This window comes from Peromyscus leucopus, chromosome 1 (assembly GCF_004664715.2).
Source record: "Peromyscus leucopus breed LL Stock chromosome 1, UCI_PerLeu_2.1, whole genome shotgun sequence".
Lineage (NCBI taxonomy): Eukaryota > Metazoa > Chordata > Mammalia > Rodentia > Cricetidae > Peromyscus > Peromyscus leucopus.
The window spans coordinates 166,722,071-166,748,870 of record NC_051063.1 but is presented as its reverse complement, the minus strand read 5'-3'; the positions used below and the strand labels follow the sequence as shown (position 1 = coordinate 166,748,870).

The window sequence follows — 26,800 nt, the reverse complement described above, 5'->3', positions numbered from 1 at the left end:
CTTGTGGCTCACAACCACCTGTAACTCCAGTTCCGGGGGTTCTGACCGCCACAGGAACCAACCACACAAATAGTGCACATACGACATACACAGACAAAACTCTCAAAAATGTAAAATAAAGTGCTGGAGAGATGGCTCAGAGGTGAAGAGCACTGGCTGTTCTTCCAGAGGTCCTGAGTTCAATTCCCAGCACCCACAAGGTGGCTCACAACCATCTGTAATGAGATCTGGCGCCCTCTTCTGGCCTGCAGGCATACATGCAGACAGAACACTATATACATAATAAATCTTTTTTAAAAATATAAAATAAATCAAAAAAAGGTCAGATTTCAACAAGTACAAACAACATCTGACAATTTACCAATGTAACTTATATTACAGCATGGGGGTGGAGCCTGGAAAAGCACCTCAGTTGGAGGAGTGCTTGCCCAGCATGCATGAAGCATGGGTTTGGTTCCTCCCACCCCACCCCACCCCCACTACATAAACCATAGCAGTGGTGCAAACTCGAAACCCCACTTTAGGCGAGGTAGGAGGATCATAAACTCAAGGTCATCCTCAGCTTCATGGCAAGTTTCAAAGCAGCCTGGGATACATGAGGCTTTTTCTCTAATTAAAAAAAAAAAGCTGGGCGGTGGTGGCCCACACCTTTGATCCCAGCAGAGGCAGGCGGATCTCTGTGAGTTTGAAGCCATCATGGTCTAAAAATCGAGTTCCAGGACAGCCAGGGCTACACAGAGAAACCCTGTCTTGAAAAATTTAAAAAAAAAAAAAAAAAAGAAAAAGAAAAATTTAAAAAGGGGGTGAGAGGTTCCTTGAGGTGTTTTTCCTCAATGGTAAAACAAATATAAGCCTGGTATTGTTCGTTTTTTCCAGGGTTTCTCTGTGGAACTCTGGCTGTTCCGGAATTTGCTCTGTAGACCAGGCTGGCCTCGAACTCAGAGATCCCCCTGCCTCTGCCTCCTGAGCGCTGGGGTTAAAGGTGTGCGCCACCATTGACTGCCCAGTATATGCTTTGCATCAGAGGCCCTGAGTTACATCCTCGGCACCAAAAATGAGGACAGGATATTGGGGAGTAGCATGGGAGTGCCCCAAAAGAGGGACCAGCGCAGGCTGAGCCAGGAGGAAGTGAATTGGGGGTTCAGGACCTAGACTTGGGCGCGTCCAGGACAGGAAGCTGGACCAGGGACAGATGTGGTTCATGGAGTGCAGGAGACCCTAGGCGCAGCTGGAGTTTGGTTGCTAAGAGGCCAGGCAGTGCAAGCCCCCGTCCCGAGAGAGCACCCGCTGTGCGAGGGGATGGCCATTCCGGAGAAGGGGGCACTAGAGAAGCAAGGGAGAAGCTAGAGTCGGTGGTGTGGGGGACACTGTGCTGTGAGACCACCATCAGTGAGGGAAGTCATGTCCAAGAAGGAAGGGGTCAGAGCTGAGTCTATGCCTGGATGTCCTGGGGACAAGGAAGGAGGGTCAGCTCTGGGGCCCAGGGAGGCCAGGGAAGACAGGAGGCCAGGGCCTCCTGAAAGGGACAGAGACTTCTAGCGGACACGGGTCAGAACTGATGGTCCTCTTCCCTCCCGCCCGCCATGTCTTGATTTCTGAAGCTGGAAAGAACTGGAAAAACTGTTTATTTTACATTGAGAGAAGACACCAACATCTTCTCCACATCTGGAATACAGGGGGATTCTGGTCAAGACACTGACAGGAGGGGCATGGACACCATCAGTTGCTGGGAAAAGAAAGAATGAGGATTCAGAACCAGGGCTCTAAACCCTACCCTAGCTCTCTTCCCTCCAGCCCAGGACTTCAGGTCTCAGCCGCTCCCCACAGATCCAGGGGTTCAGACCCCTGGATAGCAGCTTTCCCTGAAGGCCCTCGGGTACCTTTCTTCTGTGGTGGAAAGCAGCCCGGCTGGCCTCGGGGTTGATCCGCAGGGGGATGGAGGCGTTGAGGTGGTACAGCTGCTGAGAGCTTCCCATCACCAGGAGATTCTCCCCTATCTCCAGCGTCAGCCCTCCAGCTCCATCCTGGGGGTGAGGTCAGTCAGCCCACATCCCCTAGCACTGGGAAGCTATGTCCACAAGGTCACAGCATGCAAGGCTGTGCTTTCAACCCCAGAACCAAATCAATGCAGACAAAATCAAAGGACGGTAACTATGAGTCTCGAGGAACTCAAACTCGGGACAGCAATGGCTGCACCTGTTGGTTTTCTGGGCCAGGAGAGGCAACTTCTGCAGGTCTGGGGATAGCCCACATCACTGCTTCCAGGGGTATAACCCAGGCCGAGGGAATCCAGGCTCCAGCCTCCTCCTTCAGATCCAGGGTTTGGCTCCTAAACCTCCTGCCTTAGCCCCAGGGTGTCCAGACTCTCGCTCTTTTCCCTGCACTCACCAGCTTGGGGAGGTCAATTTCAGCCAAGAGGAGGTCGGGGGCTTCCAACCAAAGGTGCATGTGAGGCCGCTCTGGGCTGTATGGGAACAAGGGCAGACTGAAGGTGACCGCCCGGTCTCTGACAGCCCAGCTCCCTCTACTTGGCTTGCTGTTCCTCCCTCCCTCCGCCCAGTTCTGTGTCTCAGCTCCATCTGAGTCCCTAGACCCCCAGGATAGGCATCAGCCCAGATATGTATGAAGGCTCACCCCTGCAGGGTCCCCAGCTCCTGGATCCGAGGACGCTGCCGGGAACGGATGTTCTGCTGCGAGATGGACCCCAGGAAAGGCCGGTACTTCAACATGCGCCATTCTGAGGGTTGGGGAGTCAAAGATCGCTGAGGTGGGGTCCCCTCAAGTGGTGCTTCCCAGTCCACAGGGGCTGGGCCGCCTCCCTAGACACCTTCCGCTCTGACCACTGCAATCTTGACTCGTAGAGGCCCTGCCCACCTTAGCCCCCATCCTTCCTGGGGAATGCACCAAGACACCTCCACTACCCCCACCCCCACCCCCCGCAACCCCCCAACCCCATCCCCGCCAGGCTCCTGGCCCCGCCCCCTCGCGGCCCCACCCTCACTCTGAGAAGCTCCACCCCCTCCTGGCCCACTGGACCCCTCGAGACCCTCACCCGGATTTAGCTGTAAACCATACTTGTCCTCAAGGCCCTCCCTGGCGATGGTGACCACCAGCTCCCTCAAGAAATCGCTGTTCTAAGGTGAGAAGAAGAGATGCGGTGGGGGGGGGGGGGGGGGCTGGCGGAAGCACCCTCCCGGGCCTTATCCATAACACAGGTCCCACCTGCATCCTCAGGTAGAAGGTGCTATTGACGGCGACATCATAAGCAGTGCAGCCCTGGCCTTCTGTGGAAAGAGGGAACGAGGCCTTTGCAACCCTCCAGTAACACCCATAAGGAAAACTTACCCAAGGGCCAGAGACCACGGCACAGGAAGTGAGAGCCAGCTACGATTTACTCCCCAGACGACTCAGACCAGGTCCTTCTTGGCTTCCAGGCTCAACTCCAGGTTGATGTCCACATCCCCAAGACAGACCCTGATACTCCCCAGTGACCCCAAGAATCACCTCACTCTATCCCACCCACCTCTAGGAAAATGCTCATTTCCACTCTAGAGAACGCCAGCTGTCCACACTTCCAGTCTCTCCTGATTGTTGGTCCATCAATCAAATCACTGTACCCCCCAGACTCTGGCCCTGGTCCTTGTAGCTCAGGCTGGCCTCTAGCTTTCAGCAATTCTCCTGCCTCAGCATCCTAAGAGCTATTTAGAAGAGTGAGCCACCACGCCCAGCTCACTTGTCTTCTCCGCCTACCACCCTCTTCTCTGAGGTTGCCTGACGAACGCCTCAAATCTTTTCTGAGTCAGCCTTTCTCTGTGTAGCCCTGGCTATCCTGGAACTCTCTCTGTAGACCAGGCTGGCCTCGAACTCACAGAGATCCGCCTGGCTCTGCCTCCCGAGTGCTGGGATTTAAGGCGTGCACCCCCCCCCCAACTCTTCAGATCTTCTATCAGAGCATTTACTCTTCTAGGTAGCCTTCTCTGAAGTCTCCTTAACCTCAGTGAAAAGCCCCAGGGCATGTTCCCTCCAGACGTGGATCAACCCCCTCTGGCTCCCAAAGCTGACTGGAAGCTCCTGAGAAAAGCAGGGTCATGAGGGAGCAGACTTGGTGTGTTCGGAGGGTACTGACTCGCATCCAGCTCAGCATGTGGCTCTCCCAGGCTCATGGGGATTCGGAAGCCAGCTTGGTCCTCCTCCAGCATCTGAAGCAGCTCGTCCTCAGTCACATCCACCGGGGGAGGGATGGAGGGCGAGTGGCAGATGTTGATGAAGACCTTTCCTTCCGATGAATTGGTCTTTATGCAGAAACCTGCACAAGTGGGTTATCTCGGCCATCTATCCCCAAGCAGTCTCGTTCTCACCCACGCTCTGCCTCACCCACCCTCCCCTTTTCAGACAGGGTCTCCCTCTATACCCAGGCTAGCCCCAGACTTGGGACACTCCAGCCTCCTGAGATTATAGGCATTCACCACCACACCCAACTTCTTTCCCTCTTTTAATTTTATTACATGCACTGTGTGTGTGTGTGTGTGTGTGTGTGTGTGTGTGTGTGTGTGTCACAGCTGGTGTGCGTCATGGTCGGAGGACAGCGTTCAGGACTCAGCTCTCGCAGGTCACCAGGCTCCCCGGCAGCAGCCTCACCTGCTCAGCCATCTTGCTACGTCTTTCACTCTGGCTCTGTCCTGCTGAGCCTCTGCTTTCCCTTTGTTCCCCTCTGCTTCCCTCAGGCCCTGGACCCACTTCCGCTCTGCTTTCTGTGGTCCAGTATTTGTAGGTGACCCTCCTGCCTGTCCACTCACATAACTACTTCTAGGCTTTTGTACCCAGTTAGGATCTCTCTCCTTCATCCTCTGTGCCCCCTGCCCTTAGAGTCCACTGACCTCTCTGAGGGTCTCCAGTCCTCGCTCTGAGATACTCTACGCCTATCTATCCATCCATCCATCCATCCATCCATCCCTCTATCTCCATCCATCCATCCATCCATCCATCCCTCTATCTGTATCTATTTCTCACCAGGCTTGGGCTGGATCTGTGTAGATTCTGGTCTGTCTGTCTGGGCTTGCTGGAGCTCTTTGGAAGCCTGTGGGGAAAAACAACCTCCATGATAATTCTGCCCTATCAAACCCCTCACCTGCTTCCAAACGTTTATTAGGACAGCTCCTGTGTGACAGCTGGGATCACATGGTTTTTTACTGTTATATTATTGTTGTTGTTATTATTATTGTTATTATTATTATTATTTTATTATTACTATTGAAACAGGGTTTCTCTGTGTAGCCCTGGCTTTCCTAGAACTCACTCTGTAGATCAGGCTGACCTCGAACTCATAGGGATCTGCCTGTCTGTGCATCCCCAGTGCTGGGATTAAAGGTGTGTGCCACCATCACCTGGCTCACTTGTTATATTACACAGTCTAGGCCCCCTTTTCTTTTTACGAAGACTCCCAAGATCACCCCAATTCCATTTCTTTTAAAACCTAGTAAACTTTGAGCCAAACAAAACTACAATTCCCATAGGCCTCCTTGCTGCCGTAGGGCATTCTGGGAACCGAAGTCGCGTCTCTGAGCGCCAATGTATAAATCTTCAACACCCAGGTCCCCGCAAGTTCTGTCAGCCCGCACCTGCAGTAGCAGCTCCTGAAATCGCCCCGTCTCATCACCCATCGACTCTGCGTCGCTCAGCTCTGGGGCCAGAAGCTTCGAGTCCGCCATGGCCCTGGGAAAAAGTCCAAGGCATCCAAAACGTGTCGACTTCCCGGATCAGCGAAGCCAGCCTATCGCAGGGCCTCAGCCGATCCCTGACACACAGCGCCCTACCCAGAACTCTAAGTCTGTGCCGGGAATGGTCTACGCATTCATTACGATGAAGGCACCGTCCTCAAGTCTGTTGGGTGTCTTGATTGATCCTGTTTGGCCGATGCGTAAGTGAAAGCCACACTTCCGGTCTCTGTAACCAAGGACCTGAAATAGCCACACTTCCGATGACTGCAGCGCCCTATCATCCAAAGGCACCCAAGCCGACCATTTGTGTTAGAAAGCTGAAGTCACGCCCCCCTAACCAGCCAATCAAAATAGGGGCTGAGGAGCACCGTGAAATGACACACTTCCTGAACCAATAACACCTACACTTCCGCCCGTCCCTAACAACTGCAGGCGTTACAGTGCAGAAAGGATTGGCACTCTGAGAATTTAACATCTCTGTGTGTAGCTCTCGTCTATTATGTGTAGGCTCTGGGTTCGATCCCACCCAACACACACACACACACACACACACACACACACACACACACACACACAATTTCAATGCTATTAACTGTCCTTTTTGAACAAAATGAAGGTTTTTGTTTATACGGAAAGTCATGCGGGCGGGGTGAGGGGTGGGGACGGACCTGGAGAGATGGTTCAGCGTTTGAGTGTTGATTGATCTTCCAGAATTGTTTGTGTGTTTTATTGTTGTTTTTTGAAACAGGGTTTCTGTGTGGCTTTGGAGCCTGTCCTGGAACTCACTCTGTAGACCAGGCTGGCCTCGAACTCAGAGAGATCCTCCTGCGTTTCAAGTGCTGAAATTAAAGGCCAGGGCTACCACCACCTGGTTTATTTAGTCTTCCAGAATTTGATTCCCAACACCCACATGAAGACTCACAATCCCCTGTAACTCCAGTTCTACGGGGGTCCAACGCCCTCTTTTGGCCTCCTGGGAAACTGCATGTACATGATGCACAAGACCTGCAATCAGGCCGGGCAGTGGTGGCGCACGCCTTTAATCCCAGCACTCGGGAGGCAGAGCCAGGCAGATCTCTGTGAGTTCGAGGCCAGCCTGGGCTACCAAGTGAGTTCCAGGAAAGGCGCAAAGCTACACAGAGAAACACTGTCTCGAAAAAAAAAAAGACATGCAGTTAGGCAAAATACCCTGCACATAACATAGAAGCAAATCTTTGCTTGTTTTAAAGAAAAGAAAATAGTAGTGGTGGGGAGAGTGCTCGGCAGTTAGGAACATGCGTTGCTTTGGAAAGGACTGGTTATTTCTAACACCCACATGGTTGCTGACAACTGCCTGTAACTCTTGTGGCTCCAGCCATCTTCTGGCCTCCGTAGGCACTGTACACACGTGGTGCGCACACACGCGGAAAAACCCAAACAAGTACAAGGAAGATAAATATTTTTAGCTGGGTGGTAGCGGCATATGCCTTTAAACCCAGCATCCCCAGACAGGGTTTCTCTGTATAGTTTTGGTGCCTTGTCCTGGCTGGTCTCGAACTCACAGAGATCCGCCTGGCTCTGCCTCCTGAGTGCTGGGATTAAAGGCATGTGCCGCCACGTGGAGGAGTATTTCTAAGTTCGAGGCCAGCCTAGTCTAGAGACCAAATTCTAGGGTGAAGGGGCTCTAGCAGGCCTTGCCCTTCCTCCTTCCCTCTCCCTTGCTAAACCATAGATTACATCCCTAAAGTTAGTCACCAAGGTCTGCTCCCTCGTTTGACCACTTCCTCCTCCTGGGCTAAGCGGACCAGCAGTGCCCTAATTAACATGCCAATCAAAGCAAACCAACTCATCCTAACCCGGGGGGGGGGGGGGGGGGGGCAGGAGTCCAGCCCTTCCATAGCTCCTCCTAGGGTCCAGGAAGAATCTACAACCAGTTGATTGTAATCTTTGATGAAAAGAAATGAATCTATGTACACAAAACTCCTTAGTCCATACACGTTATTCTTCTGTTATAGTTCTCTCTCTACACAGCTTCTATTCTGCTCTCATGTCTAGCTCCTTTCTTGCCTAATTTCTCTATATTTATCTACTGTCCCCTCTAGGTTCTATCTTAAATCCTTCATCTAGTTCTGTCCCTTCTAGGTTCTCATCCATCTAGTTCTTTCCCCTATCAGCTCCTCTCCCATCTCCTTCTCTCTCATCTGGCTCTTCCTCATCTTGTTCTTCCCCAACTGGCTCTTCCTCATCTTCCATCTCATTCCTCTAGTCCTCTCTTTTAGCCCTTCAATCTAGTTCTTCCCCATCTCAGCTTGTTCCTCTCAAGTTCTTACCCATCTAGTTCTTCCATTCTCTTTTCTCTTCTCCATCCCGTGCCCTGGAAGTCCCAGTATATAAAGGGAGGGTCCGAACCAAATTGTGTAAAGCTATTACTTAATGTCCACCTGACCTAGGCGGTGTCCCCTTGTGGAATTTAAGTCAGGAGACTTGCACGTGGACTGTTATCACTGTTAGTCCTCGGAAGTAGGGGCCCACCTGGGCGGTGTCTCCTTGTGGAATTTATCTTAAGTCAGGAGACTCACATGTGGGCTGTTATCACTGTTGGGTGCCCACCTGGGTGGTGTTTCCTGTAGTCCTTGAAAGTGGCTAAGGGAGATAATCTGATCCCAGAGAAAGCCATTCCTGAGGCTGTTCTCCAAATACCTGGAATGTGTATGTCCAGAGAGTGATTGGTCCACACTGTTAGTCCTTCTTAGGGGAAAGTCAATTGGGAAAGCTATGAAGGCACACATGATTTTCATAACAGAATACAGCTGATATATAACAAGCCAAGTAACACCAAAAGCCCCTTGGGATTTGGCTTCCTCTGGAGGAATTCCCCGATCCCTCCAGGTAGTGACTTTGCCATAACCAGCTGAGTTCATATGATATTCCTGCGGCCCGCAGCAACAGGGTTCCTCTTTTTCCCTTTATAACTGCCATTTGCCTATGGACTTTATCCAAATGCAGGCCTTTGGCCCTCCAGAACAAATATCGTTTCCACTCCCTCTCCCTTGCCCCTTTCCTCCCATCTCCCTAGTCTCTGTCCCCCAGCCCCGCCCCACCCCCAACCTGGCCCGCTCCCCTGGAGGAAAATAAATCTCACTGAGACCTAGTGCCAGTCTGTTCCCTAACGGATTTTTGGACTAAAAGCTGCACGACCTCCCCCAGTTATTTCTTTCTACCTCCACCGCCAATATTTTAGGTAGGAAAACATCAAGAACATTTTTTTTCCTGCCAGGTGTGGATTAAATCCCAGCACTCCGGAGACAGAGTTAGGCAGATCTTTTTGAGTTTAAGCCAGCCGGATCTATGAGTTCCAGGACAGCCAGAGCTACATAGTGAGATCCTGTCTCAACAAAACAATTTATTTTTCCTAAAAAGTCAAAATGACAATATGCTGTCCTACCAAAGTCAGAGCCCTTTCGCTAGTGCGGAGACTGCCCCCAGTTCTGTTACCCACGAAACTACATTTCCCAGCGTGCGCCCATCGGAGGCAGGGCGTGGCTCTGGAGTGGGCGGGGCACGCCCTATAGCGCGCCGGGCCCTATGGGCCCCGCCCCCTTGGAGTGGGCGGTGCCGCCCTTCGGACTTCCGCGTTCCCCAGGGCCAGGTCGTCCGGCGGTCCTTCAGGGAAGGCGTTCGGCGAGCGATGGCGGCTACGCGTGCACGACCCTGCGCCCGCGAGATTTTCACGACACTGGAGTACGGACCGGCGCCGGAGAGCCACGCATGCGCACTGGTAAGAGCGTGCCTGGCGGCGGCCGGCGGCTCCCTTACTCAAACCGACCGGCGCTTTTGGCGCGCGGGCTCCCGTCATCCACTGCGGCATTCCCGGAAGCCCCGCCCCCTCGGCTCACGTGATCCCCGCGGGTTTGAACCCAGGGTTAGGGACTGGTCCGCGTGTCGCGGTGTGCGGTCCTGCATGCCGTACGGTCCCGTGTGCCGCTGTGGTGTTTCCTCCCAGGGACGGGCGGTGCTCGGCAGGCATCTCACCTTGCTCGACCGTGGCTCCTTGGGGCCCCTGGCACTTTGGAGGCGCACGGGCACGCTCAGAACCCCAAGTCCATTCAGAACTTCTTGTGAATACCATTATGGTGCTCCCATGATCCCCGGCCCCTTTGAATGTCCTCAGGGCATTTGATCCCCCCAAATTTAATGGGTTTCATTGGGAGAGTTTCATATTTCATAATTATTCCTTAAGAGTCCCATGGTCCTGGGCTTCTTCGGGCTCTTGTAACCCCTCGGGGTCTCCCAGGACCCTCTTAGCGTCCTGGTGGAATTTAGTAGTGTGCCCGGGATTTTTGCCTGTGGTCCCACAAGTTCTTCGAGTATCCAGGCAGGTATTAAAGAGGTTGGAGAGATGACCAAGTTGAAGCCTTTAAACTTTAAGGGGAGTCCCTTCACTTGCAAAAGGGCTCCAGCTTTGGAAGGCTAGCTAGCATTATAACACTCACGTTTAGAGTGTTACTCCCAAAGATTCGAGGAGAAAGACCACCGACCCAAATCATCATGGCAGAATTAATTAGAGCAAGCTTTTTTATTCCTCCCCTAAAGCGAGGTTCAGAGATCTGCCTTGGATGTGAGGAAAACAAGGTTTTTATAGCTCAGGGTTTCCAGTAGGGGATTTGGCAGTCAAAATAGCCTTTGGGGTTACAGGAGCCGAACATAAGCTTGACAAGTTAGTCATGACGACCTTCCTGAAACAAACAAGATTGCAAGGTGATTGTAACAAGGTAGGGTTGTAAGATGGTTACGATTACTTTTGGAAACAAAGGCATGGTTGCTATTTCCGGGAACAGGCAGTACAGAAGCACGTGTAGTTAAGGTTCCACGTGGGGCACAGCCCAATCCTTGAGAAAGGTGTCCTCATAAACAAGATTGAGCCTACGTTGTCTTTACTGTCGAATGGCTTTCAAGCCTAAGATTGAGACAAGCTAGCTCATCAAGAGATGCAGGGAGGGTGACTGGTTAAGAGGGTAGGATCCCAGCCCTGCTTGTTCCTGCATGGAGAGTCCAGGATAGGATGGACACTGAGCTCTGGTGACGTGGAGACCGAATCGGTCCTAGAGATGGAGGCTAGTGTTGCTTGGCCCTTGTGCTTCTGGACAAACAGTTGCAGTGGAGATAACCAACCAGAGAGCCGCCAGTGTGAAAAGAGGCTGTACTGCAGGAGCACCTAGAAATAGAGACGCAGGTGAGAGAAGGGTCGCCACGGAGGGAGGCTGCTTAGAGGTGGAGAAACAGTAACAGGTTGAAGGTTGAGGTGGATGGATGGACTGTGTCAGCCTCTGTGCTAAGCGTGATTTTACTTAATCCCCAGAACAGCAGAGAGGAAATTATTCTTATTTTAGTGACAGAACACAAGGTCGATGAGGTGAATCGTTTTGCCCATAGTCCACACAGCTTAAAGGAGTTTGGATAATGGTGGCAAACAGCAGTAACCCAGCGTTTGGAAAGCCAAGGCGGGTGATTTATGAGTTCCAGAACAGTCCCAAGAGTGAGAGAAAGAGCTGGGCCTGTCACCACGCCTTAGGTTCTGGACCCATCAGTCCCGTGTCCTGGTCTGTCGCCCCCACCCCCACCCCTTACTCCAACAGAGGCCTCCAGTTTACAGTCTGGGCAACTCAACCAGCAAACATGTTTTCCTTGGCTTGAGCTTTGTTTTTGGAATTGTCAATTATTGTACAATTAATTCCATCTAAACATCCTGAATTCTAATTTCTCTCAAAAATAAAATTCCAAAGTTTGGCAACCTTCTGGCTCCAGTTCCCTGACAGAACCCATCTGGAACCGTTTGTCTAGGCCACTTTGGAGACATTTTCAGCAATCAGTGTCCAAGAGGCGCTCTTCTCCACTCCTGTGGCCTGCCAGAACCTTGTGGACATTCTTTGGGGAGTTTGTTTTTCTCCATCTCTCACACAGCAGCTGCTCGCAGGAACTCCCATGGACTCATCACTCAAGCTCAACAGTTATCTTTTAGTCCAGTGTTCCCTGTGCTCTTTCCTTGCTCTCAAGAGTAGTGCAGACAAATGCCAGCTGTCAGGCTGCTTTCCCATAAACATGGGGTGTTTATTTCTAACAGATAAGGGTTTGGTTACACAACCAGCACGCTCTCCATCATTCAGCCTCATTAACTGTCAGTTATTAGTATTTAATGCCCAGCTCATGTTCCCATGGCCCCACTTCCAAAATGGCTCTGTCCCTGTGGACACTTCAATTTGGGACTTTTGGGTGACAATTTTTCTTTGTAAATTATTTTTACTGCCAGGCACACAGGTGGCACACGCCTTTAATCCCAGCACTCAGGAGGCAGAGGCAGGTGGATCTCTGTGAGTTCGAGGCCACCTGGTCTGCAGAGAGTTCCAGGACAGGCTCCAAAGCTATAAGAGAGAAACCCTGTCTGGGGTTGGGGGAGATTTTTATCTCTTTATTCTGGGTTTTTGTTCTTATTTTTACTTTTTGGGACAGGGTTTCTCTATGTAGTCCTTCCTGGCTGTCCTGGATCTCGCTCTGTAGCCCAGGCTGACCTTAAACTCACAGAGATCCACCTGCCTCTGCCTTCCAAGTGCTGGGAATAAAGGTGTGCGCCACCACACCTGGACAAGATTTATTTTTATTATTTATGGTTATGTGTCTGTGTGTGTATGCATGTGCATGTGCTTGTGGGTGATCAAGGAAGCCAGAAGAGGGTGTCAGACCCCTGGAGCTGGAGTTGCAGGTGGTTGTGAGCTGCCTGCTGTGGGTTCTGAGAACCAAACATGGGTCCTCTACAAGAGCAGTGTGTGCGCTTATCTTCAGAGCCAGCTCTTCTGCCCCAGCCTTCTTTGTTTTGATTCAGTGTCTCACTAGTCTAGATCTCCCCAAATAGGCTAGACTGGTTCTCTTGAGCCCCAAGAGTCTTCCTCCTCCACCTTCCCAACACAGGGCTTACCAGTGTGTGCACCACAGTCCACTTTTTTCTCATGGGTCCTGGGGATTGAGCTCAGGTCCTCATAACTGCAAGACAAGCATTTTACTGACAGATGTTTCCTCACCCTGCCACATTCTTTTTTTTCCATTTTTGAGACATGGTCTCCCTGTGTAGCCTAAGCTGGCCTTTAAATCCTGGCGATCCTTCTGCTTCGCCACGCTGAGTGTTGGAACTGTAGACATACGCCACCACACAAGCCCATTTTCCTTTAAAAAAAAAAAAAAAAGGTAAATAAAAATGACAACGCCAGTTGTCAAGATGAGGGAAAAGCAACAGGAAGTGGGAAGTAGATGTTGGATTTAACAACCGCAAAAATGTAAGCAGGAAGAGAAAGCAAGAAACATGCATGAAGAGGAGGGTGCGGGAAAGGTCACAGGAAGAACTACACCTGCAGGTGTTCACCATACGTCAATCCATCTCCTTGTCAGCAGACCTGGGGACGGTCTAGCAGAGGCAGAGAGTTAGAAACCCTGGCTAAGCCTGGGGGATGGTGCATGCCTCTGATCCCAGTGCTCGGGAGGGAGAAGCAGGCGGATCTCGGGTCTGCAGAGTGAGTTCTAGGACAGCTAGGGCTACACAGAGAAACCCTGTCTGGAAAAGTAATAATAGTAATAAATAAATAAGCCCCTGGCTAAGGTTACATGTTAGAGCCCTGGGGAGACAGCTCCGTAAAGTGCTTCTCACACAAGAATGAGGACCTGAGCCCTGATACCCTGGCCCCAGGTCAACCCGGGACAGCCAGACATGGCGGCACACAGCTTTAACCCAGCGCCTGGGAGGCAGAGGCAGGTGGATCGCTTGTGAGTTCTGGGCCAGCCTGGGCTACAGAGTGAGTTCCAGGACAGCCAGGGTGTAAGACCTAGTCTCAAACAAAACAAAACAACAACAAAAGAAGCAGTAATCCCATTACACATGTGACCCCTGTGAAAGAGGCGGAGTCTTTCTCCCAAGGGGTTGAACTGCCGGTTTCCCTTCTCTGCTGACCAATGGGGTCCATCTTCTCATGTTTATCAGCCATTAAAGGTTTTCATTTTATGAAATTTCTCTCCAAAAAAATAAAAAAGAAAGAAAGAGGCTGAGGCAGGAAGATCCTTGGGCCTGCTGGCCAGCCAGTCTAACTGAAACTGTGAGCTTCAGGGTCAGTGAGAGACCCTCTTTGATAGAAAGACGGAGGGACGGGGCATATGGCTCAGCAGTTAAGAGAGCTTGCTGCTCCTGTTTATAACCACTGTAACTCCAGTTCCAGGACACTGCCTCTGTCTTCTGGCCTCGGTGGGCACTTCATGTGGGCACTGCACTCACATACATGCATGAAAAACACTCATACCACAGAAAGATTAGATGTTATCTCAAGACGGAGATGAAAGGAATGTAAAGCAGTAATTTCCCAAGTACAGAATCTCTGTGTGATGCAAAAACCCCACAGATGGATGACAGTATCAGGACATAATATCATGAATGTAATAAATCAATACAATTAATGTAATTAATGAATATCATAAATACAGTTATTGAATGAATACTGTGAATGTAATCAATGAATACCACAAATGTAATTAATATCATTAAGTGTAATTAATGAGCCAGGCGGCGGTGGTGCACGCCTTTAATCCCAGCACTCGGGAGGCAGAGCCAGGCAGATCTCTGTGAGTTCAAGGCCAGCCTGGTCTACTGAGCGAGATCCAGGACAGGCTCCAAAGCTACACAGAGAAACCCTGTCTCAAAAAAAAAAATAAATAAGATAGCAACTGAGGAAGACACCCAACATCAAACTTTGGCATTCACATGCAATGTGCACACACAAAAACAAGAACAATTACATGGTAGCTAAGCCCCAGAGCTAGGACTCCAGGCTAGGCTAGGCCAGGCCTGTGCAGCAAGTACACATTAAGCCTCAGGCAGACCTGCACAGCCTGGTAGCCTGGGCAGGGCTGGATAGCATTGAGCCTCGAGTCCTCACTGTTCTCCCAGTGATGGTGGCCGAGATGGATAGATTACATGGGTGGGTGCACTTGGCTGGCTCAGCAGCCCCACGTGACAAAGAGAAGCACAGGTAATCTTGTTTGTAGGATGCTGGCTGGGGACACGGTGTCCTGGACACCAGGTGTCCTCTCAGTGTGAAGTCAGTGGAGCTCAGTCCTGGAATTAAGCTGAGCAGGAGAGTCCTTGCCTAATATGCTCAAGGCCCTGGGTTCCATCCCCAGCACCAAAACCAAAAAAAAAAAAAAAACAGAAAAAACCACTACTGCATGTTTCCAGGGAAACAGAATTAACTTAAAGCCATTTCTCTGTGGAAGAAACTGTGTTTTTTTCTTTAAACATTTCATATTTAAGTCAGGCATAGTGGAGCACACAGGAGATGGAGATAGGAGGATCAGTTCATTCACGGCACCAGTGAGTTTAGACCAGCCTGGACTGTTACATGGCACCCTGTCTCAAAAAGAGTGAGAAACAGAGAAAAAAGAAATAGTGTCCAAGATTTTGCTGTGTAGCCCAGGCTGGTCTGAGTACTGGGGCTGTATAGGCTATGCAGCAGGACGGGCTAACATAGTGAGTTTCAGATTGTTTTAACCGTAGTAATAAGAAAAAAAACTACCAGGGCTGGAAGTATAATTTGACAAAGCGTAGGTTCTTGAGTTCAGTCACCAGCACAAAATAAAATCAAAAGCACAGACACAGGAGGAAAAAAATCAGCTGAGGCCAAAAGAGCACGAATGTTTCCTCAAGGAGACCTCTGGCTGCCCCAGCCGCCTCAGGCCCTTCTCCAACTCTCTTCCTCCAGGCCTGGCTGGACACCCACGACCGCCTCTTGGGCCACTATGTCAATGGGATGTGGCTGAAGCCAGAACACAGGAATCCAGTGCCTTGCCAGGACCCTATCACAGGTTTTTGATGAGCCCAGTCATTCGGGAGGGACAGAGACCTCTCAGGGTGGCGGCCATGTCCATACCTAACTACTGCTGCTCAAGCCTCTGAGTGGGAGCAGCCATTGAGGGTGGTGGTGGGGATGAGCGTTCTCATTTCTCCTGAGGACAGCCTCACTAATTATAGTTCCTAGTGCACCCCAAAAAGGCTTTTTGAAGCCCCTCTCTACTAAATTCCCTTCCTCAACCTGAGTGTGGTGGCTCATACCAGGAATCCCAGCAACCCAGAGGCTGAAGCAGGAAGACCGTGAGTTTGAAGCCAGCCTGAACTATAGAGTGAGCTCCAGGCCAGCCTTGGCTTCAGAGGGAGGCGCTTCAAAAAAAAAAAAAAAAAAAAAAAAAAAAAAAAAAAAAAGTGGGGGTAGTTGTTGAGGAAGACAGCTCTGTGGTTAGAAGTGTTTACTGATCTTTCAGAAGACCCAGGTTCAGTTCCCAGCACCCACATCAGGCTGCTTACAACCACATGTAACTCCAGCTCCAGGGGATCCATTGCCCTCGGCTGGTCGCCGGGGTCCATGCACCGAAGTACTCATACCCACACATAGACACACATACATACACATAGTTAAAAATAAATTTAAAAGGCTGAGTGGTAGCGGCACACGCCTTTAATCCCAGTACTCCAGGCGCAGAGGTAGGCAGATCTCTGAGTTCAAGACCAGCCTGGTCTACAGAGTGAGTTCTAAGACAGCCAGGGCTACACAGAGAAATCCTGTCTCAGAAAACCAAAACAAACAAACAATCAATTTGAAAGACATGGTAAGAGAGTGGCCCGAGAGATGGCTCATTGGATAAGAACAGAGGACCTGGGTTCAGTTCTCAGCGTCTCCATGGTGACTCACAACTCTGTAACTCTAGTTCCAGAGGATCTGACACCTGATCCCTATGGGCACCGTGTGTATGTGGTGTACATAGAAACATGCAGACAAAACACTCACGCACATAACTAAATCCAAATCAATAAATAACGATTGAAAACATACGAGGAGGGAGAAAAGGAAAAGAAAGTCGCTTCTTGCCTTTGGGACTTAGAGCAATGACCAGTGACTGAAGAAGGAAGGCCCCGACTTCACAGGGAGCTAGGGCTGTTGTCGCTGCCCTCACTGGCTCTACCATGGGCTCCCCCATCCGGGCTCCCACTTGCCTCTGCAGGAGAAAGGCTGGCCAGCTGCTTGCAAGCACAGGCTGAGGACATCACTGCAGCTGTAGAGGCAGCAAGGACAGCATTCAAGACCTGGAGCCAACTTCCTGGGGCTGCTCGGGCTCAACACCTAACCCGGTGAGGAAGCCCAGGCTAGGCCTGCGGAGGAAGAGAGAGGCTGAGACTGGAAACAGTGATTCCATTTCCCAAGATCCTTTTGAATTAATGTCTCATGTTTCCTGCATGCATGTGGGGCTTTAGTGGCCAAACCTGCTATTGTTTCTCACAGTTCACAGTATTATCATATCAAGGGCTTGGTTTCTCAGCACTTCATTAGAATCTAAGCTCCCTGCTTCCCATCACACTTTGGGGACAGCTGTAAAGATCCCATTTCCCATAATGCAACCGCATCAGAGGCTCAAATTCAAGTTCCCAGAATCTTTGGGACTAGTTGGTAATTGGTGACCAGGACCATTCTACAGCACCCCCAGGGTTTTGAGACTCCCCTAGACTAATTTCCTATACAGCTTTGGTCCCTGCTGTCCCTGATAAATTTTGGCTCTGCCCCAGAGGCTTGTGGGGATTGTAGTCCAGGTTGCTGTGGGCGAGGACCAACTCCTTATCTTCTCCAAAGGTTGGCCAAGATTACCCAGAAGCACCAGCAGCTGCTGTGGACCCTGGAGTCCCTGGTCACTGGGCGGGCTGTTCGAGAAGTTCGAGATGGAGACGTCCCACTGGCCCAGCAATTGCTCCAGTACCATGCGGTCCAGGCAGTTGCCCAGGAGAAGGCGCTGGCCGGCTGGGGGCCTGTGGGTGAGAACTACAGGCCCCAGAGCCCCCTGACCCGGGAAAGCGTCGTCCATCTCATTAGGGATTTATTTTGCAGGAGTTGTTGGCCTCATCCTGCCGTCTTCTTTCTCTTTCCTGGACATGATGTGGAGGGTCTGCCCTGCCCTGGCTATGGGTAGGTGAGGGCTGTGGCCCCCAACCCCTTTCCTCAAGATGTTTGGGGTCTGAAGGGGGAGGGTAGGGGTCTGAACTCAGAATCTGAAGAAAGAGCCAGAAACTGGACTTCGGGATTCCTTAGTTGTTCCCCTTCCCCAGGCTGCACTGTGGTGGCTCTCGTGCCCCCAGCCTTCCCAACACCTCTCCTCCTGGCTCAGCTGGCAGGGGAGCTCGGCTCTTTCCCAGGGATCCTCAATGTGGTGTGTGGCCCTGCCTCACTGGGGCCTGTCCTGGCCTCCCAACCTGGCGTCCAGAAGGTGGCCTTCTGCGGAGCTGTGGAGGTACCCTCAGGGCTGGGGGTGGGATGGGCATGGCCAAGGGCCGAGAGGCTCCTTCCTGCCACACAACTGAAGCCCATGGGTTCCCTCAGGAAGGACGGGCTCTGCGGCGGAGCCTAGCAGGCAAGGGAGCTGAGCTGGGCCTGGCCCTGGGCACAGAGTCACTGCTGCTGCTGCTGGACTCAGCAGATGTGGACTCGGCTGTGGAGGGTGTTGTAGATGCCATCTGGTCGGACCGCAGCCTGGTAAGACCTGTGTGCTCGGTGCCCAAAGCCCAGGGGTGTGCCACAGCTCTCCCAACACCTGGGGTGTTCATTCCCAACGTGGGTTGACGTTCTGTTCTTTGGAGCTTTGTATTATTTGAGGCAGGGACTTATGTAGCCCAAGCTGGTTTCCAACTCACTATGTAGCCCAGGTTATCCTTGAACTCCTAATCCTCCCGGGATTCCCCGCATGTGCCACCATGCGGGGCAAGACACCACCTTTCTACACTGCACCCGTTGCCTGTTGCTGCCCCTCCACCCGGAGACCCGTCCTCTGGGGGCCTGTGCCCCTCCAGTGCCCCAGACTTGCCGACTTTGGTGCCCTTTTTCCAACAGGGGGGGCTCAGGCTCCTCATCCAGGAGTCTGTGTGGGAGGAGGCTGTGAGGCGACTGCAGGCTAGGATGGCAAAGCTGCGGAGTGGACCGGGGCTGGACGGGGCAGTGGACATGGGGGCCCGAGGAGCCGCCGCCCGGGACCTGGCCCAGCGCTTTGTGGACGAGGCCCAAAGCCAGGGTGGACAGGTGAGCCCCAATCGCACTGCTGTTTCACCGTCGGGGGGACAAGCCCAGGACAAGCCCTGGGTCGGGAGAGGAAGGGAGTTGGCCTCTGGGCTTCAGCGTCTGAGGGAGGAAGGCTAGGGTCTAGATGCCAGGTCGAGTAAGGAGGCTGGAGCCTGGAAACCTGGCTTTAGAGAGGAGAGCTGGAGCCTGGAGGTTTAGGAGGGAGGCTGAGGTACGGCCAGGTCTAGGGAGGACAGTCGTCTGTAGCTCCTTTCTCCTCCTCCCCAGGTATTCCAGGCTGGGCATGTGCCCTCCAACAGCCCATTCTTCTCTCCGACCCTGGTTTCTGGCCTGCCTCCAGCTGCCCCGTGTGCCCAGGCCGAGGTGAGCCCCCTGAGATTGTAGACATCGCTCCCTGCCCTCCGTCCCCAGTCACTCATGGGCAACAGCACTACACCTCGGGGTGATTCTGGGGCCCCTGTGACCTGGTGCCGGGAAGACTAGTGACTGCTTCCCTGTGGGTGGATATGACAGGAGGGCCTTGTTCTCCAGCCAAGTCCCCGACACCCCTTCTAGGTACCATGGCCTGTGGTTGTGGCTTCTCCTTTCCGCACCGCCAAGGAGGCCCTGGCCCTGGCCAATGGGACGCCGCGGGGAGGCAGTGCCAGTGTGTGGAGTGAGAGGCTGGGGCCCGCCCTGGAGCTGGCCTATGGGTGAGTTGGAACTCGCTCCTCCTGCCCTGGCTCCCGCTCCGGGGTCTCCCTCTCCTGTGACCCAGCTTCCTGTCCCCACTGCCATCACACACACACACACACACACACACACACACACACACACATACACACACAGAGACATACACACACACACACACACACACACACCCCTCATCTTTACCTGCTTCACAGGCTCAAGATGGGCACTGTGTGGATCAACGCCCACGGCCTCCGAGACCCTGCGGTACCCACAGGTGGCTGTAAAGAGAGTGGGTCTTCCTGGCATGGGGGCCTGGATGTGAGTGTCCATCTCACCCCTGTATCTCCTGACACCTAGTAGCCCTTGAATCACTTTGAGTTCATCTGGCGTCCTTGTGACCATGCGTCTCTCACAGGGTCTGTATGAGTATCTGTGGCCCTTGGGGACACCTTCATGGGAGCCCTTCCTTTGCGAGAGTCTCAACTATGACACCTTTGGCCTTGCTGTGCCCTCCAGCCTGCCATCGGGGCCAGAAACAGGGCCCAGGTGAGCTGTTGCAGGCCTGGGAGTCTAAGGGGGAGGAGGCTGGAGGGGGGTACTCAGAGCCAGTCTTGGGGTCTCCAGTTCTGAGTGTAGCTTCCTGGGTCTTAGGGCCTGGTGGTCCTAACCCTAGGTCTGGAGAATCTCAGTTCTACTTAGTGTTTGCATTTTCCAGAAGCAAGAATCCAGGGGTTCCTAGATGCACATAGGAACGGGATTTGAGTGTCCTAGAGGCCCATTATGTAAGAATTCAGATGACCACAGAAACTCATGGGCTAGGAATTCAGAAGCCTCCAGAGGCTCCTGGGAGTAGGTGTTTGAATCCTCCAAGAAGTTCATGAGAGAAAAAATTGGAGTCCAAAAGGTTCCTGGGAACTAAGATGGTCGAACCAGTGTAGTGGGCAGAGGGCCTAAGTGGCCCCGGCCCCTCCTCACACCTCACTCTGTGCAGCCCAGCACCTCCCTATGGGCTGTTCATTGGGGGCCGTTTCCAGGCTCCTGGGGCCCGGAGCTCCAGGCCCATCCAGGATTCTTCAGGCAAACTGTGCAGCTATGTGGCTGAGGGTGGAACCAAGGATATCCGAGGTGCTGTAGAGGCCGCTCACCAGGCTGCCCCTGGGTAAGAGGGTCACATGGTCAGGGTGGCTGGGATGGGGTAAACTTGGGACTGGAGCCCCTGGGTTGGGGCTATGGATAGAGGTGGCTATCTGGGAACAGCTAGGGCCGGCCATACCCCTCCACTGACTTGCATGGTTTGCCCACAGCTGGGCGGCCCAGTCTCCAGGGGCCCGAGCGGGCCTGCTGTGGGCCCTGGCAGCTGCATTGGAGCGTAGGAAGCCAGCCCTGGCCTCAAAACTGGAGAGCCACGGAGCAGCGCCTGTGGTTGCCAAGACTGAAGTAGAGCTGAGTGTGAGGCGACTCCAGCTCTGGAGCACCCAGGTTCAAGACCGAGGCCAGATACTACAGGTGAGACAGCTGTAAGCAGGTGGACAAGGCAGGCAGCCCGGTCCGAGCCCAGGCTCAGTCCCAGAAACAACCTCTGGTGAGAGGAGAGACAGGCGAGTGCTTGGCTGAGAACCCAGAGGGCCGGGCAGGCCAGGAGGGGTTACAGTGCCAACCATTTCCAGGATGTTCTTGAGTATACACCATGTCAGAGCTTCTCAGGTTATGCCGTTGAAAATCTGTGTGATATAGGCTCTATTGTATTCAAGAAGGCTTTTGTCAACACATATGGTAGTGCAGGTCTAAAATCTCAGCATTTGGAGAACAGAGGCAGAAAGATCACAAGTTCAAGGTCAGCCTTGGCCACATAGTGAAACCGTTTGTCAAAAAAACAAAGCCGTGGGGCCACAGTTAAGAACACTTCCTGTTCTTGCAGGGGATAGGTTTGATTTCAGCACCCAAATCAGGGAGCTCACAACCTTCTGTGATTTACCTAGCACATAACTATCCCTCCACACACACAGATACGGAATTAAATAAAACAAGCCAGGTGTTGTGGAGCGTGCTCTAAGTCCCAGCACTCAGGAGGCAGAGGCAGACGAAGCCATTCAAGGCCGGCCTGGTCTACAAGGCAAGTTCCAAGACAGCCAGGGCTACACAGAGAAACTGTGTCTCAAAGATAAATAGTTAAATAAATAAGCAATACATAAATCAAGTTGGGTGGTTGTGGTACACACTTTTTTTTTTTTTCTAGACAGGGTTTCTCTGCCTGTCCTGGAACTCACCCTGTAGGCCAGGCTGGCCTTGAACTCAGCCTCCTGGCAGTGCACACCTTTAATCCCAGCACTCAGGAGATAGAGGCAGGTAGATCTCTGCGTGCAAGGCCAGCCTGGTCTACATAGGGAGACCCTGTCTCAAAGCAAAACAGAAAACAAGCCAGACACAAACAAGGACTGGAGTGTGGTTCAGTGATAGAATATTTGCCTAGCCCTAGCATGCCTGGCGCGCTCCAGTACCACAAAACACACTGATGGCACGGGCCCCAAACCCCAGCTACTCCATACGCTGAGGCCGGAGCATGGCGGATTCCAGGCGGGACACAGGCCCAGAGAGGGTTAACTCCTACAGATTCACACAGCCAGCGAGTGGCCACTGGGCTCCAGGGTTTTGTTCCCAGCATCCCCTAGTCACACTTGATTGGAGTTGCTCCGGAGGCATGTCAGTGGGGGGATGGGGCAGGCAATGGAGAGGATCTGGGGACCTGCCCTTGACATGTCCTCTGTCCCTGTAGGTGACAGGGATGAGAGGCCCTGTGCTCCGGCTTCGGGAGCCCCTCGGAGTGCTGGCCGTGGTGTGCCCAGATGAGTGGCCTCTGTTGGCCTTTGTGTCCCTGCTGGCCCCTGCCCTGGCCCACGGCAACGCTGTGATCTTAGTACCTAGTGGGGCCTGTCCTCTGCCAGCCCTGGAGGTCTGTCAGGTAAAATCCCCTGCCTCCCTCCCTGCCTGCCTGCCTGCTGTGCTCCTGGGTCTTCAGGAGCTCAGCTGGCCGCCTCCCTCCTGGTAGCCATGGTAACTTGAGCCCCAGCATCCCATCCAAGTCCGTCACCCAGGTCCTGCTCCTTCTGGGAGCCCCTCCAGCCCTCCAGATGCCCACTGCTCACCCTGCCCCCATTGCTCTTCATCCCTCTCACGTCCTAGGATGTAGCCGCCCTGTTCCCTGCTGGCCTGGTGAGCGTGGTGACCGGAGATCGGGACCACCTGACCCGCTGCCTGGCCTTACACCAGGACGTCCAGGCGCTGTGGTACTTCGGCTCTGCCCAGGTATTCAGAGTCTTAACCGTCACCAACAGGTGGATGGCTTCACCCCTAAAAGGAAGAAATGCCTTAGCAGCAACTTCTGAGGTTGCCCTGGTCAAAGTCCAGGCACCAAGGAAGAGGGTCTTTTGTTTTTTCAAGACAAGGTTTTGCCAGGTGGCGGTGGCATTCGCCTTTAATCTCAGCACTCGGGAAGCAGAGCCAGGCGGATCTCTGTGAGTTCGTGGCCAGCCTGGGCTACCAAGTGAGTTCCAGAACAGCTCCAAAGCTACACAGAGAAACCCTGTCTTGGAAAAAAAAAAAAAAAAAAAAGACAAGGTTGCTCCGAAGCCCTGGCTATCCTGGAACTCACTCTGTAGACCAGGCTGACCTTGAACTCAGAGATCCTCCTGCCTCTGCCTCCTGAGTGCTGGGATTAAAGGTGTGCTCCATTACTGCCTGATGGAAGAGGGTCTTCTTCATAATAAGGGCCTAACTGCCTCCCCTGCCCAAAGACATCACCTTTTTGGAAAACCTGTTGCTAAGGATGGCACCCTAGCAACTTGCCAAGCTCCAGCTCTAGCCTCCTAAAGCTCTAGCCTGTTGGTGGATGGCAAGTCCCCATCGGCGAGAGCCTTGAACATGAGCACCGGGGAAGACGGGGATTCCCTGGGTCTACTTCCTCCGCATCTGGAGGGAATGCTGGCCAGAATCCCTTAGGTCAGGGATTAGGTCTCTACAAGTCCTTGTTGCTAAGGAAGCAGCTGTTTAGTAACTAAACTGCTGGCGGTGCTAATCACATGCTTCCCCGTCCCAGGGCTCCCAGTTTGTGGAATGGGCATCTGCAGGAAACCTCAAGTCTGTGTGGGTGAACAGGGGCTTCCCAAGGGCCTGGGATGAGGAGGTCGAAGGGGCAGAAGTGGAGCTGAGTCTGCATGCAGCACGGACCAAGGCCCTGTGGTTGCCAATGGGGGACTGATGCCGGAAGATAGATGCCTTCATCTTGTGTGCCCAGAGATACCAGATGCTTGCAATTTTTCTCTCAGACTTCTCATGGTTTCCAATAAACTGAGTGACTTTGACTGCTTTTGAGTGTGGGAACAGTGACTTCTTAATGTGTGGCCCAGTAGGCAGTCCTGGAACAACACTGTGTTTATGGGATGGATAAAGGGAGCTCAGCCCCATCCAGCACTCTAGGGTCATGAGGAGTTAGAGGGAAGTCCCTGGAAGGCTCTGTCACCTTTATGCTTGATTCCAGAGTTGGGTGGGCTACAGGGCCACCTCCTTCCCATAAGTCCTCTTTCTGAACTGGAAGATCTGTAACCCAGCATGTCCCAAGGGGAAGGAGATATGCCTGTGCCAGCCAGAGCCAGGGCCACCACTACTGGGCCAGGTCCTGTGGGCACAGCTGCCAGCCAGGCAGGCCCTGGCTTCCTGGAACCTACACTGTGACCATGTGTTTGCTCTCAGCAGAGCCCTGTGGATTTAGCTTTAGTTTGGTTTTTAGGTTTGTGATTTGGTTTGTGGGGCTGTTGTTTTGGTCAGGGTCTCAAGGTGTAGCTCATCCATCCAATCCTCGTGCCTCAGCCTGAGTACCGGGTTACAGACATGTGCGTCCTGCCTTCTGCCTTTCGAATGGAGACACCCTCTCCTTGCTTTCTCTCCTCTCCTCTCTCTGCTCATCAGTGTTGCCAGGGGAACTGGGCTGACGGAGGCCGTCTTAATCCATTTTCTTGTATGTTGCGGTTTGGTGGTGGTGTTCTGTTTGGTTGGTTGGTTTGGTTTTGAGACAGGGTATGTATATATCCCAGGTTGGACCAGAACTTCCAATGGCACCAAAGATGACCTTGAACTCCTGATCCTCTGCCAGTGGGATGACAGGCGTGAGCCATCAGGCTCAACTTTTTCTTAGTCCATTTTCTGTGGCTGTAACTGATTATCATAGCCTGTCACTTGCCAAGAATGAACAAAGGTTTCACACAAGGCTTTGAAGCTGGGAGGGGCCCATCTGGTCGGCATCTGCAAGGCCTTCCTGGCATGATAACCAGATCGAGGGTACCTTGTAGCATGACAGCTTTTTAGAGAGCACTTGACAAGGCCCTCCCCGGCGACCCTGATTATATGTTACTGTGTGTGTGTGTGTGTGTGTGTGTGTGTGTGTGTGTGTGTGTGTGTGTGTGTGTTAATTAGGGCTCTGGTGCTGTGGTGTAACCCATGCCAAAAAGCACGTGGGGGGGGGGGAAGGTTTGTTTAGTTTACACATTCCAGATCACAGTTCACTGAGGGGAGCCAGGGCAGGAACTCAAACCCGGCAGGACCCTGGAGGCAGGAGCTGATGCGGGGCCGTGGAGGGGCGCTGCTTACTGGCGTGCTTTTCATGGTTTGCTCAGCCTACTTTCTTAGCGCCCATGACCACCAGGCCAGGGTTGGCACCACTCACCATGGGCTGTTCTTTCCCATGTCACTGATTAAGAAGATGCCCTACAGGATTGCCTGCAGCCAGATCTCATGAAAAAAAGCAAGCTAGGCCGGTGGTGGCGAACACTCAGGAAGCAGAGGCAGGAGGATCTCTGTGAGTTCGAGGCCAGCCTGGGCTACAGAGTAAGTTCCAGGACAGGCTCCAAAGCTACACAGAGAAACCCTGCGGGGGGTGGGGGGAGGAAAGATATTGGAGAGGAGAAAGACAGAAACACAGGATAGCTTTGGGAGGACCTGGATCAAAATCTACCGGCCCCTTCTGTCTCTTCAAAAGGGCTTTTGATAACAATGTGAAGGGAGCCAGGCGGTGGTGGCACACTCCTGTAATCCAGCACTCGGGAGGCAGAGACCAGTGGATCTCTGTGAGTTTGAGGCCAGCTTGGTCTACAGAGCTGGTCCAGGACAGATTCCAAAGCTACGGAGAAACCCTGTCTCGACCCCCCCCCCCAAAAAAAAATGTGAAGGGGCAGTGGTGGGGGGAGTAAAAGACCCCGCCCTTGCTAGATCAAAGGATACTGCACAGCCAAGTGCAGACCCTTCCAAACACCTGCTAACCATACCGTGGTCCAGTCATTCCCCTATGCAGCCCTGCTGGGTAAAGCAAGCTCAGATCTCACTAGGAAACCTCTGTGGGTCTCTACAGAGGCAGGGAGATCTCTGAGTTTGAGAACAGCCAGGTCTACAGAGTGAGTTCCAGGACAGCGAGGGATACACAGAGAAACCCTGTCATGAAACATCACAAAAACCGGCCAGCACAGTCTGGTCTTTATTTTTACTCTGTCAGTGGGTGTGGGCACAGGGAGACCCAGCTCTCTCGCGTTGGGTGCTAGGAACTAAAGTCGGGTCCTGTGCAGCAGTGTGTGCTTTCAGCCCTGAGTCATCTTCCAGTCCCATGTTTTAAGGTTTTTTGAGACAGTCTTGCTGGGGTGGTAGCACACACCTTTAATCCCAGAGGCAGGGCAGGAGGGTCTCCTTGATTTGAGGGCTGCCTTGTCTATGTTCTTCCGGGCCAGGGCTACATAGTATACTAATAAGGCTCTCAAGAAGAGAGTTTGACTAACCCTGGCTACCTGGAACTCACTGTGTAGACCAAGCTGTTCCAGAACTTACTGTGATCTGCCTGCCCCAGCCTTCAAGTGCTGAAATATCAGGCCCTAGGTATTACTCCATTAAAGCTCCAGCTGGAGATACCAACAATGTGAATGTGGGGGTTAAGTTTCCAACACGTGAAGAAATTAAGGAGATGGTCACAACACAGGCTGACTTCCCCCACATCCATTCCCAAGCCTGTCGGGTTCACCACCCAGGAGGAACCTTCGCTTTCCTCTCTCAAGTCATCGGCCAAAGCAAGACATACAAGCGTGCCAGAGTTCCCAGAGGGAAAGGCTGGGGACGGACTAGGGATTTGTAGACCATCTACTTCGGGTAGGTGGACCAAGAAGAGACAGAACTACACAGGGCTGAGGTGTGGGTCAGCAGCAGAGCCCCTGCCTAGAATCCCCCAGGAAGGATGCCGTTCAACAGTAGAGTGCCTGC

General features: G+C 52.7%; 2 protein-coding genes across 2 annotated transcripts; one reads left to right on the top strand and one right to left on the bottom strand.

Moving 5' to 3' along the window:
• Nucleotides 1-1,608: 1,608 nt before the first annotated feature.
• On the bottom strand, nt 1,609-6,012 carry Pih1d1 (PIH1 domain containing 1). The gene is made up of 10 exons (XM_028861896.2): nt 5,814-6,012; nt 5,619-5,712; nt 5,011-5,077; nt 4,127-4,306; nt 3,223-3,284; nt 3,053-3,134; nt 2,635-2,737; nt 2,389-2,464; nt 1,881-2,024; nt 1,609-1,726 (listed from the first exon to the last, which is right to left on the bottom strand). Exons 2-10 carry the CDS (start codon nt 5,706-5,708, stop codon nt 1,688-1,690), a joined length of 843 nt encoding a protein of 280 aa, XP_028717729.1. The 5' UTR covers nt 5,709-5,712; nt 5,814-6,012; the 3' UTR covers nt 1,609-1,687.
• Nucleotides 6,013-9,293: 3,281 nt separating this feature from the next.
• On the top strand, nt 9,294-23,875 carry Aldh16a1 (aldehyde dehydrogenase 16 family member A1). Its single transcript, XM_028861884.2, has 17 exons — nt 9,294-9,474; nt 15,488-15,590; nt 16,782-16,908; nt 17,405-17,583; nt 17,657-17,734; nt 17,875-18,056; nt 18,146-18,298; nt 18,653-18,838; nt 19,106-19,201; nt 19,394-19,530; nt 19,723-19,828; nt 19,926-20,056; nt 20,502-20,669; nt 20,815-21,016; nt 22,284-22,469; nt 22,691-22,813; nt 23,604-23,875. Exons 1-17 carry the CDS (start codon nt 9,385-9,387, stop codon nt 23,763-23,765), a joined length of 2,409 nt encoding a protein of 802 aa, XP_028717717.1. The 5' UTR covers nt 9,294-9,384; the 3' UTR covers nt 23,766-23,875.
• The last annotated feature ends 2,925 nt before the right edge of the window (nt 23,876-26,800 follow it).